General features: G+C 35.5%; 1 protein-coding gene across 1 annotated transcript; it reads left to right on the top strand.

Moving 5' to 3' along the window:
• Positions 1-6,511: 6,511 nt before the first annotated feature.
• On the top strand, positions 6,512-7,344 carry LOC136335480 (olfactory receptor 11G2-like). Its single transcript, XM_066276704.1, is given in 2 exon segments — positions 6,512-6,656; positions 6,659-7,344. Coding segments are annotated over 2 exon segments (831 nt in total).
• Positions 7,345-13,189: the final 5,845 nt, after the last annotated feature.

Consider the following 13,189-nt stretch of genomic DNA (forward strand, 5'->3'; position numbering starts at 1 on the left):
AGAACCTGTTCATCTCACAGCTCAGGCACAAAAAGACCTGAGGTAATATAAGTTAAGACATAAACTAGCAGGATTTTGAAAACATTTATTGGACACATGAATCCCTCAAGTTACAGAAATATAAAATACAAACTAGATCTGGCTCAGAGAGGAAAGTTTTTGTACATATTTTATAAGTTCCAAAATATTAAACAGCTTGTCAGTCCCCTGTCACAAATTTTCTTACTCTCCAAAACCAAACAAGAACCTCATTATAATCAATTAGCTTTCTCCTGACATCTTCTGTCATTTATCCAATTTGGAATATTCTAGTCAGTATGTCGATATCTCATTTGGAATATTTCAAAAAAAACAACAGCAGATTTTTTTGGATAACTATGCCAACTCTTGAAATATTTGTTATTGATTAATTAATACTATATTCCAGATAATGGGAAATGTATTGTTTTTCATGTTTCTATGCATGCCTTATTTACAGAGGCTATAATAACCAAAACCAAGGTTTGTATGCAGACTATTTACCAAAGTTTGGGTTTTCTTAAAACTCAAAAAAACAAAAAGCCATTATGCAAATATATAACCACCCAAAGTCATTCTGCCTTGAGGTGCTCCCAAAAAGTGATTGGGAGAGAGAGCAAAAATTTAAAGTTATCTTTACATATCTGCTACATGTACCTTAATATTAGATCTATAACATCAGGTTTCACATTATATATGGATTTTCCAGCATTATATTCCCACCCAGACAATCAGAGACCTATTTCAACAAGACCATATTAATGTTCATCCTATCCTTCAGCTGTACCTACCCCAGATGGCTGGGAACGATATTAACAGAAGTGAGTAGCAGTTTTCTTACAATTAATTTGAATGTTTTACTCCTGAAGTTTAGATTGCATTACCACATAAAATCAATAAGCTGGTTAATTACCTCAAAAGAGAAAAATGATTCCAATAGTCCCAAGGGTTTTCTGTTCCCTGGACACACATTCTAAGTCATCTTAATCTACAAGGAGAAATGTCTGTGTAATCTCTTTCTGAGAACAGAAAAAGTTCATTCTTTTTATAAGTATTTATTAAAAGCTGTCCAAGTACAAAACATTAAACTAATTACCAGTCACTTCTGGTCAAGTTACTTCTCAGACAAACTGATTGTGAGCTTTATGACAAAGTTCTATTCAGGAAAATACTCCTGAGTGAGCCACTTCAAAGAATTCTCTTTTGGGAGAAGCATATAGTAAAAGTAGGAGGTACAATAAAGAAATGCCTCTTTTAAATCTTAAGTCTGATCACTGACTCGAAGCTCATCATAAAAGATGGAAAATGAATTTCCCAGAAATGGCTGTAAATTGCATCATGGATTAAAATATTCTCATAAGACAGATTTAGGAGCAGTTTTCTTTATCAATTCCATACTACTGTACTTCTCTTGAGAGCAGAAAAATTCTGATATAACCACCTACATTTCTTTTAAAGTCTCAAAAGTTCTGCCAAGAAGATAGTTACCCAGTCTAATATTACCAAAAAAAAAAAAATAGAGAGAGTGAAGTTGGTAAGATACAGTCTCTGTGTCATTCCCCAGGCTCTGGTGAATATAAAATTTAACATTAGAAAAGGATGCTGATCTGATCCAGAGAGAAGTGGCATTGTGAGGGGTGCTCTCCATATTTCCCCCTGAAATTTCAATAAATTCAACAACTAGAGACAGAGAAACAATCTCAGAAACATCTGAAATATACACACACTAGACATAGGTATGATTGGGCAAAAAGGTGGCTGAATATGTAATCCACTCTGAAGGAAATAAGATGGAGAACGGAGTATTTCACTTTTCTCACTAATATGAGGAAGGGCTGTTTTCACCTGGAACAGAGAGAAACAGAGGGTTTGGACCAGAGGGGAAAAGCTGGGCTAGGGCGGATGATCAAGCAGAGGAGAGAATGTGCTGGATCAGCCTCAGATCACAATTGCCGGGCTAATGTGGGTGGCAGATTCTGACGGAGGTTGCCAGAGTGGGTTGCCCATGAAGGCCAGAGCTGGAGTGGCTTTGGGCTTTGTGCGCTCCCAGTCTGTGATCACAGGTAGTGTGCGAGTGGCTTTACCTGGTGCCTCTGGCATGGGTGCATGCATTCGCGGGCACAGGGGCTAGGCCCAAGATTGTCAGCAGTACACTTCTGCGTGTTTCTATGTGGTCCTGGCTCCCTGACCAATAGCATGGGAAGTGCACAAGGGCCAAGATCCCTAGGCCTGGACCTGTCTGGGCAGGGTACCTCCACAAGCCGATACAGGTCACAAAGCACATTCCTGCAGAGCAGACCTCCAAGTGCACTGTTTTTCCATCTTTATTTTTTACTTTGGTCATTTTATCTTCCTTCCATCTTATTCTTTTCCTTTTGAACTTCATTATCCAGAGGTGTTATATTTTTCTTGTTTTTTTTATGAGTTACATTTTTAAAACCTTAAACTTTTTTCTTTCTTTTTTTCTCTCCTTTTTTTCTTTTCCTTTTTCTTTCATTCAATAGTCATTTATCAACAAATTATTTTATTCTAGATTCATATTTTTTTGTGGTATTTTGTATATTTTTTACTTTATTTTTTAGCTCTTTGTCATTTTCCCCCAGCTCTGGCTCCCCATTCTATATAATTTTTGTTCAACTATCATAATAGAATTTTCATTTTTAACTGTATTTTATAAATTTTTATTTTATTTTTTATTTTATTTTTTAATCATCTCTTATTAATGTTATTAACAATACCACTTCCAAATGCCATTAAGGGGGGGAAATCAAATATCATGGATACAAAAGACAGAGATGTAGCTCAGATAGATGAGGAAAAATCTATAAAAAATAATTTCAATTGCCTGGAAACCTTGGAATTAAATGACAAAGAATTAAAAATTAAAGTCCTAAAAATACTCAGAGAAATATGAGAAAGCACAGAAAGATAATTTAGAGAGCTCAAAAAACAATTCAATGAACAAAAAGAATACATCACCACAGAAATTGAAACTATAAAAAGGAATTAAACAGAGATGAAAAACTTAATACATGAACTGAAAAAACGAGGTAACAAGCTTAGCTAATAGAACAGGCCAGATAGAGGAGATAATTAGTGACATAGAAAAAAGGCACTTAGAGACACTACAGAGACAAGAGGAGAGAGACTCATGAATTAAACAAAAATGAGAAAGCCTTACAGGAATTGTCTGACTCCATCAGAAAGAGCAACATAAGAATAATGAGTATGTCAGAAGGAGGAGAGAGAGAAATGGAATGGAGAACATATTCAAACAAATAATAGATGAGAACTTCTGAAGCCTGTGAAAGAATCAGAGCCTCAAATCCAAGAAGCAAACAGAACACCAAGTTATCTTAACCCAAACAAACCTATTCCAAGACACATTGTAATGAAATTATCACAAACCAGTGACCAAAAAAAAATGCTCAGGGCAGCCAGAGAAAAGAAGAATATAACATATAAAGAAAGGCCCATTAGGTTATCATCAGATTTCTCAGCAGAAACTCTACAAGCCAGAAAAGAGTGTACCCCAATATTTAAAGTACTGAAAGAGAAAAACTTACAGCCAAAAATACCCAAAGCAATATTCAAATTTAATGCAATTCCTATCAAAATTCCAATGTCAGTTTTAAAGAAATGGAACAAAAAATCATCAGGTTTATATGGAACTATTAAAAAACCTAAATAGCCAAAATAATCCTAAGGTAAAAGAACAAAGCTGGGGGCATTACAATACCTGACTTCAAATTATATTTTAGAGACATGATAATCAAAACAGCATGGTATTGGCAGAAAAAATAGACAATGGAACAGAATAGAGAGCCCAGAAATAAAACCATATATATATATATTCAAATCATCTTTGATCAAGGAGCCAAAAACACACAATGGAGAAAAAAAAAACCTCTTCAATAAATGATGCTGGGAAAACTGGAGAGCCACATACAAAAAAATAAAACTTGAGTACAGTTTGTCCCCTTGTGTCAAAATTAATTCAAATGGATCAAAGACCTAAATATAAGACCTGAAACAATAAATTACATAGAAGAAAACATAGGTACTAAACTCATGGACCTTGGTCATAAAGAGCATTTTATGAATTTGACTCCAAAGGCAAGGGAAGTGAAGGCAAAAATAAATGAATGGGACTACATTAGACTAAGAAGCTTTTGCACAGCAAGAGAAACTGACAACAAAACAAACAGACAGCCAATTAAATGGGAGATGATATTTTCAAATAACAGCACAGGTAAGGGCCTAATATCCAAAATATACAAAGAACTCACAAAATTCAACAACAAACAAGCAAACAATCCAATAAAAAAATGGGAAAAGGACATGAACAGACACTTCTCCTAGGAAGAAATACAAATGGCCAACGGATATATGAAAAGATGCTCATCTTCATTAGCTATTACAGAAATGCAAATCAAAACTACAATGAGATACCACACCTCATGCTTGTTAGATTAGCTATTATCAACAAAACAGTTAATAACAAGTGTTGAAGAGGCTGTGGAGAAAAAGGAACCCTCATTCACTGTTGGTGGGAATGTATAGTACAACCATTATGGAAGTATGGTGGTTCCTCAAAAAATTAAGAATAGAATTACTATATTATCCAGAAATTCTTCTACTAGGCATATACCCCCAAAACTAAAAAACATTGATACGTAAAGACACATGCAGCCCCATGTTCATTGCAGCATTGTTCATGGTGGCCAAGACATGGAAACAACCAAAAAGCCCTTCAATAGATGATTGAATAAAGAAGATGTGGTACATATATACTATGGAATACTACTCAGCCATAAGAAATTATGACATAGGATCATTTACAACAACATGAATGGACCTTGATAACATTATACTGAGTGAAATAAATAAATCAGAAAAAACTAAGAACTGTATGATTTCATACATAGGTGAGACACAATATTGAGACTCATGGACATGGACAAGAGTGTGGTGGTTATCAGGGGGAGGAGAATGGAGGAGAGATAGAGAGTGGGTGAGGGAAGGAGCATAAAGAAAACCAAATAGAAAGTGACAGAAGACAATTTGACTTTAGGTGATGGATATACAACATAATTAAATGTCAAAATGATCTAAAGATGATTTCTCTGAATCTATGTACTCTAATTGATCAAAGTCACCCCATTAAAATTAATTGTCTAAACAAAATTAAAGTAAAAAGAAAAGGATGCTGTTGAAACTAATAGAAAATACTATTTTAAAAGTAAATAATCACTGTAAACAGAAGAAAAGTATGTTGACAATCAGAGCTCTCATATACTGTCAGTGGCAGTGAAAAATAAAGTAGTGATGATGAAACGCTTTAGCTTAATCTACTAAAATTGAAGATGCACACACCTCACACTTTAGCCTACAAACATATGAACCAGGGAAAATAAACTATATGTTTGTAGTAAAATTCCTCCAAATGTTAAACTAACCAAAATCACTGGAAATAACCAAAATATACACCTATAGTAGAGTGTTTAAATAAGGGGTGGTTTATTCATAGAAAGCAAAAGTATAGAGCAGTAAAAATGGACAAACTACAGATACAACATAAATTTCACTTACTGTTGAACAAAAGAAGCTAACCAAAAGCACTACATATAACTTAATTCATTTATGTAAAGTAAAAAAACAAGCAAAACTAAATACTTTTGTTTAAAAATGTACACTTAGTTATTAAAATAAAAAAACACAAAGAAGTAGTTGCCAAATGGAAAGGAGAATATTAACAGTGATTGGAATGAAGCTTGAGGGGAGATCCACTTCTTGACCTCAGTGGTAATTACTATAGAACTTTATTTATAATAAAATGATAAATTTGCCTAACCAGGCGGTAGCTCAGTGGATAGAGCGTCAGACTGGGATGCAGAGAACCCGGGTTCGAGACCCTGAGGTCGCCAGCTTGATCGCGGGCTCATCCAGTTTGAGCAAAAAACCCACCAGCTTGAACCCAAGATCGCTGGCTCCAGCAAGGGGTTACTCGGTCTGCTGAAGGCCCGTGGTCAAGGCACATATGAAAAAGCAATCAATGAACAACTAAGGTGTTACAACGCACAATGAAAAACTAATGATTGATGCTTCTCATCTCTCTCCGTTGCTGTCTGTCTATCCCTCTCTCTGACTCACTCTCTGTCTCTGAAAAAAAAAAAATAAATTTAAAGCTCCTTAAATCTGTATAGCTATGTACTAAGCATGTTTATACATACTAAGCACTATGTATTAAGCATGTTTCCATACATTTTACAATAAGGAAACACCTCTGTTGACTGATATTCACTGACTTCTAGTGTTTTAACACTCCAACAACTAAGCCAAGACAGTATTTCAGGTTTAAACAAAAATATTAATTATTGATATATAAGTGTTTATTGTATCCCCCATGGTGACTTCAATTCAAACCTCTGTCCTCATTTATCTATACACAGTTATTCAATGAATTGATTATCTTTTTACAGCTCACAGACCCATGAAAATCTTCAACAACTCTAGCACCACCAATGGCTTCATCCTCTTGGGCTTTTCTGGCCTCAGGAAGGGACAAGTTCTCCCCTTCACGGTCTTCTTTGTTGTCTACTTCCTGACCCTCATGGGCAATAATTCTATTATCTGTGCATGTGCTGGGATCAGAGACTCCACACCCCCATGTACATTCTCCTTGCCAGCTTCTTCTTCCTGGAGATCTGGAACTTCACTTCCATTGTCCCCAAAATGTTGCTTAACTTTCTTTCTGACACCAAAGTCATATCCTTCACTTGGTGCTTTCTCCAGTTTTACTTTTTTTTCTCCTTGGGTTGTACAGAATGCTTTACCTTGGCTATAATGGCATTTGACCGATACCTTGCCATCTGCTGGCCTCTACACTATCCAACCATTATGACTGGCCATCTCTGTACCAATCTTGTGGTCAGCTGTTGAGTACTTGGTTTCTTCTGGTTCCTGATTCCTATCATTGTTATTTCCCAAATGTCCTTCTGTGGTTCCAGGATCACTGACCACTTCTTGTGTGACCCAGACCCTCTGTTGGCCCTCAATTGTACCAGAACCCCTGTAATAGAGTTAACTAGTTCCATATTAAGTTCTTCACTCTTATTTATCCTCTTTCTTTGTATCATGGTATTTTATTTTCTGATTCTACAAGCTGTGTTGAGGGTTCCTTCAGCAACTGGACAAAGAAAAGCTTTCTCCACCTGTGGGTCCCATTTGGCTGTGGTTACTCCATTCATTAACACTGTAATATATAGTCTGAAGAACAAAGATATGAAATATGATATAAACAAATTATTGGGGACATACAAGTAAAAGTCTTTATTTAAAATATTTGGGGGGACATAATCTGTTTTTAATTTCTTGTTTAAAAAACACTAATGATATCACTCAAAAAATTGTTCACATCAGCTTCCAAGATGGCAACAGAGTAGGCAGATGTGCCAACTGCCACCTCCCAGAACCAAATTGAATTACAACTCAAATTAAGAATGACTAAATGAAGTGGTCTCTATAACCAAGATGCACAGAAGAAGCCACACCAAGTCTGGTAGGAAGTGCGGAAATTTTGAAAGAACTGCCCCACTCCCAGGAGCAAGCAGCAGCCTGGAGGGACTCTCATGGCAAGATAGCTCCGTATCATCTTGGAAGAAAACATAGGCAGTAAACTCTCCAACATCTCTTGCAGCGATATATTTGCTGATTTATCTCCACATGGAAATTAAATAATGGACAGGATGAACAAATGGACCTATATCAAACTAAAAAGCTTTTGCACAGCTAAAGACAATATGAACAAAATAAAAAGACAAACCACACAATGGGAGAACATATTCAACAATACGTCTGATAAGGGGTTAATAACCAAAATTTATAAAGAACTTGTAAAACTCAACACCAGGAAGACAAACAATCCAATCAAAAAATGGGCAAAAGAAATGAATAAACACTTTTCCAAAGAGGACATACAGATAGCCAATGGGCATATGAAAAAATGCTCAATATCACTAATCATTAGAGGAATGCAAGTTAAAATCACAATGAGATACCACCTCACACCTGTCAGAATGGCACTCATTAACAAAACAACACATAATAAGTGTTGACGAGGTTGTGGAGAAAGGAGAACCCTTCTTCAGTGCTGGTGGAAATGCAGACTGGTGCAGCCACTGTGGAAAACAGTATGAAGATTTCTCAAAAAATTAAAAATGAAACTATCTTTTGACCCAGCTACCCCACTTTTAGGAATATATCCTAATACCAAATCACTGATTCAAAAAAGGAAATGCACCTCCATGTTTATTGCAGCATTGTTTACAATAGTCAAGATCTGGAAACAGCCCAAGTGTCTATCAGTTGGTGAGTGAATTAAAAAAAACTGTGGTACATATACACAATGGAATACTATGCAGTCATGAAAAAGAAGGAAATCTTACCTTTTGAAACAACACGGATGGGCCTAGGACTATTATGCTAGTGAAATAAACCAGGCAGAGAAAGAAAAATATCATATGACCTCACTCATATGAGGAATCTAATGAACAATGTGAACTGAGTAATGAAATTGAGGTAGAGGTGGGAACAAAGGGACCGGAGGAAAAGTGATCAGAGTGAAAGGGGATGATAGGGTGGGATCAGAGAAGGGAAAGAGATTAGTGAAATTATATACACATAACACAGAGTTATAGAGAGCAAGAAAGCTAATCCTGGAGGGAAGTGGGGAGGGTGTTGGGAGGAGGGGACAAAGGGGGTATCAAGGCGAACATGGGGGTGAGGAGGAGGGAGATATATTCAATGGGATGCTTGAATCTATGTAAGCACAATAAATTTAAATCAATAAAAAAAATTTTTAAGTTGTTCATTGCTTTGGGTTATTGGCACACAATGCAGTGTGAAGATGACATTTTGTTGAGTTGTACACTTGAAACTTGTATGGTGTTGTAAACCAATGTCACCCTAATAAATTCAATTAAAAATAAAATAACTAAATTGAAATTTAGAAGGAAATTTTTTTGAAAAAATGTTTATGTAGTTTTTGAACTTTATACACCACAGTGTTTATTTTATTTCCTAGAATTTATAGGATTATAAGGGATTCCAAAGATGTATTCCAGCTCCCTAATTTTACAAATGATAGAACCATAGATTAAAAAACTGAACTTTTTATGTAAAAAATATAATTAAAAACAAATCTCTTGCCATTTCAAAACCTCTCTAGTAGAGGTGGAAAAGAATAAAATAGTTTTATTATTAAGAATTAAAGCAATGGGCCTGACCTGTGGTGGCGCAGTGGATAAAGCATCGACCTGGAAATGCTGAGGTCACCGGTTCAAAACCCTGGGCTTGCCTGGTCAAGGCACATATGGGAGTTGATGCTTCCAGCTCCTCCCCCCCTTCTCTCTCTCTCTGTCTCTCTCTCCCTCTCTCTCTCCTCTCTAAAAAAAATGAATAAATAAATAATTAATTAATTAATTAAAATAATTAAAGCAATGGAATATGTACATCACAGGAAATCCATGAAGAGATGGCAAAGACAGAAGGAAATTTAGTCTTTTTATATTGCCAAGCAAATACAATTCATTACATAGATGGTCTCGAGATAAACAATAACTGGTCTTCAAAAAGACTTGACAGCATCATTTATCACACATAGTTCATCCTAGATTCAACTGGTAACTGAAATGGCCATCTGTGTTTTCTACTTGACTCATCCAAGGAAAAATAAACACATCTGTACAGATGGAAAGTAGTTTTGCAACTTGGAAGTTCGGCCACCAAAGTTTGGCTATTACACTCCCACGGAAACTGGAAGATTAGTATGCTATTCACCTTGATGATTATATTTCAAAGAGATTTTTCCAGGTCTCTGACAAAGACATTCCTGAGTCATGAAGCTGGAAAGAGGCTTATTTAGCTTTTAGAAAGATTTACATGCATTTCAAACACATGAATGAACTTAATTACAATATTTTAAATAAATATTGTTCTAAAAAAGGGGGAGAAAGGAAAGTTGCTTCCCTTAATTTCAACAGACATAATTATGGCTCTTATTTTATAATTGTATTTACCCTTAGAAATTATACAAGATTATAACCCTAGAAAAAAATCTAAAGTTTTCTTCTCTTTTTTTTAAGTGAGAGGAGGGAGATAGAGAGACAAACTCCCGCATGTGCACCAACTGGGATCCACCCAGCACGCCCACTAAGGGCAATGCTCTGCCCATCTGGGATGTTGCTTTATTGCTCCTTTATATATAGATTGCAAAATATACCTCTTCTCCTATCCTACAGTAAATGCCCTATAGAGGTCCAAATTTCTTACTTAGTAAATAATTATTTGTGTGTGACAGAGACAGAGACAGAGAGAGAGGAAGACGCAGATACAGACAGACAGACGGGAAGGGAGAGAGATGAGAAGCATCAATTCTTTGTTGTAGCACCTTAGTTGTTCATTGATTGCCTTCTCATATGTGCCTTGACCAGGGAACTACAGCAGACTGAGTGACCCGTTGCTCAGGCCAGTGGCCTTGGGTTCAAGCTGGTGAACTATGCTCAAACCAGAAGAGCCCATGCTCAAGCTGGCGACCTTGGGGCCTTGAACCTGGGTTCTCTGCATCCCCGTCCAATGCTCTATCTACTATGCCATCGCCTGGTCAGGCAGTAAATAATTTTATAAAATAATTAATCCATGGAATGTTTTCCTCCTGGAATATTCATGTTAACATCCCCATGATAAATGCTTTGTGTGTGAGGACAGTCTTTTGCAGTTCTTTGCATTTCTTTACTTTTTCAATTCTCATATTTGTTCACAATCTGGGAGAGTGGTAGATACACAGTAAATATTGATTAACTAATCGTTAATAGATTTCCACAAGTTGTATGCTCAGTTGGGCACAAACCATAAAAGATCTACTGTGGTATAAGAACTGATTCTAAAAGTGATCTTGAGGCATTAAAAATGAAAACTATTAACCTCTTAATAAATATAAGTAATCTGACATCTTTTTATTTTTTTACATTTATTTTTAATTTATTGACTGAGTTTTTTTAGAGATTTTATTTATTGATTTTAGAGAGAGGGGAGAGTGAGAAAGAAAGGGTGGAGAGGAGTGGGAAGCATCAATTGGTAATAGTTGCTTCTCATATGTGCTTGACTAAGGGCAACTGGGGCTTCAAAACGGCAATGTCAGTGTTCCAGGTTGATGCTTTATCCATTTTGCCACCACAGGTAAGGCTATTGACTGCTTTTGATGCCAAATAGGCTTTTATATGATAATAAAGTTACAAATACAGTGTTTTACAAAATGAATGTTTAAGTTGTCTAAAACAGTGGTCCCCAACCCCCAGGCCGCAGACCAGTACCGGTCCGTGGGCCATTTGGTACTGGTCTGCAGAAAAAGAATAAATAACTTACATTATTTCCATTATATTTATATTTAAGTCTAAACGATGTTTTATTTTTAAAAAATGACCAGATTCCCTCTGTTACATCCATCTAAGACTCACTCTTGACACTTGTCTCGGTCATGTGATACATTTATCCATCCCACCCTAAAGGCTGGTCCGTGAAAATATTTTCTGACATTAAACCTGTCCATGGCCCAAAAAAGTTTGGGGACTACTGGTCTAAAAGATTTACTGAAAAAAATTTAACTAGTTGTTTAAAGCTTGAAAAAAATTTGCTCATCTCAACAGTGTTACAAATGGTGGTTAGGCCATAATATACTTGACTATGTGTCTCTGTTGGTCTCCACGGAGGTAAATTCTGACACCAGTGCAAGTAGTTTATTTGAGTAATAATGGAACATTGATAAAGAACAATGGAACAAGGAAGCAAAGTCTTTCAACATGGGGTGCATTGTCAGCCAGCTACCACTGTGGGTAACTAGAGATAATCCTGGAGAAAACCAGAGTAGTCAAGTAAACATTTCAATAAAGTGACATCCTAATAAGGAGGCTTTAGGGAGAACAGTTCTTTTGTAAATTCCACCCTCCCTCAAAAAGTGTCCTCCTACATGTTCTCCTTTTTGACATTGGAAGACTAATCTGTAAATATCCGTATACGATCGATGCACAGTCGATCCATTGCGTGTGATGTGACATGTTTGTATTTGATATGATGATTTCTCAAGGATCAGTACAGTGCAGTGAGATGCAATTATGAGACGCATGCACTCCGCACAGGAAACCTTGAGAGAGCATGCAATATATCAAACATGCAAATGGCTTTTTGTATGTACTTCTTACTGAAACATGACACAGCATATATGACATTTTGACTCACAATTATTTCTTTCTCAATGAATATTCAATCATAGAAAGGTAAGCACAATTCATATTTAATTAATTCATTATCTATTTAATAATTTCCAAATACATGTAATTTTATTTACAAGTATTTTCCCAAAATTTGAGTTTTAAAGGGGAAATCTATCCTCAAACCATATCTATTAATAATGCATTTTGATTAAATAGTTGCATAAAATAGATGTTTTTTTAATTAGAAAATGATAAATACACCAGAATATCACTCCAAATTAGCAGTTTGTTTGATATGTAGTTTTGTTCATTTAGCTTCTGGAAAATTTTCCTACCATGATGTAATGTTTTTAGTTTCTTATGTGCTTGCATCTTTCGTGTAGCTCTATATTTTATTTTTTAATTTTAAATTTTATTTAAGGGATGAAAAAATTAAAAATGAAAAAATGCTATTTTAATGATAAATTAAAAAAGGAATTTTCATTCCTCATATCAAAGAAAGATATCATTGTTTTCTGCAATATTTGCAGCAGAGAATTTTGTATGGCAGTTGAGGGCAGAGCAGCAATAACGAAACACTTGACCACCAATAAACATAAGCAATCATTAGATGCATCAGCTTCCAGTTGTAAGGTAACAAGTTTTTTAAAACTTCAAATTATTCTGAAGATGAGACACAGTTGGCTGCAATGGAGGGAACATTTGCATTTCAAACCATAATTCACGATCAAAGTTTTTGTAATATGGATTGCACAACTAAATTATTGAAAAAGTTTCACAATGAAAAATTTTCATATGTCAGGACAAAATGTGAGGCTATTTTGAAATTAGTATTTAAAAATTACTGTGACAAAATTCTTACAGAGGACTTGGAAACTGCAGCATTTGTAATGATTTTATCT

Source organism: Saccopteryx bilineata, chromosome 4 (assembly GCF_036850765.1).
Source record: "Saccopteryx bilineata isolate mSacBil1 chromosome 4, mSacBil1_pri_phased_curated, whole genome shotgun sequence".
Classification (NCBI taxonomy): Eukaryota; Metazoa; Chordata; class Mammalia; order Chiroptera; family Emballonuridae; genus Saccopteryx; species Saccopteryx bilineata.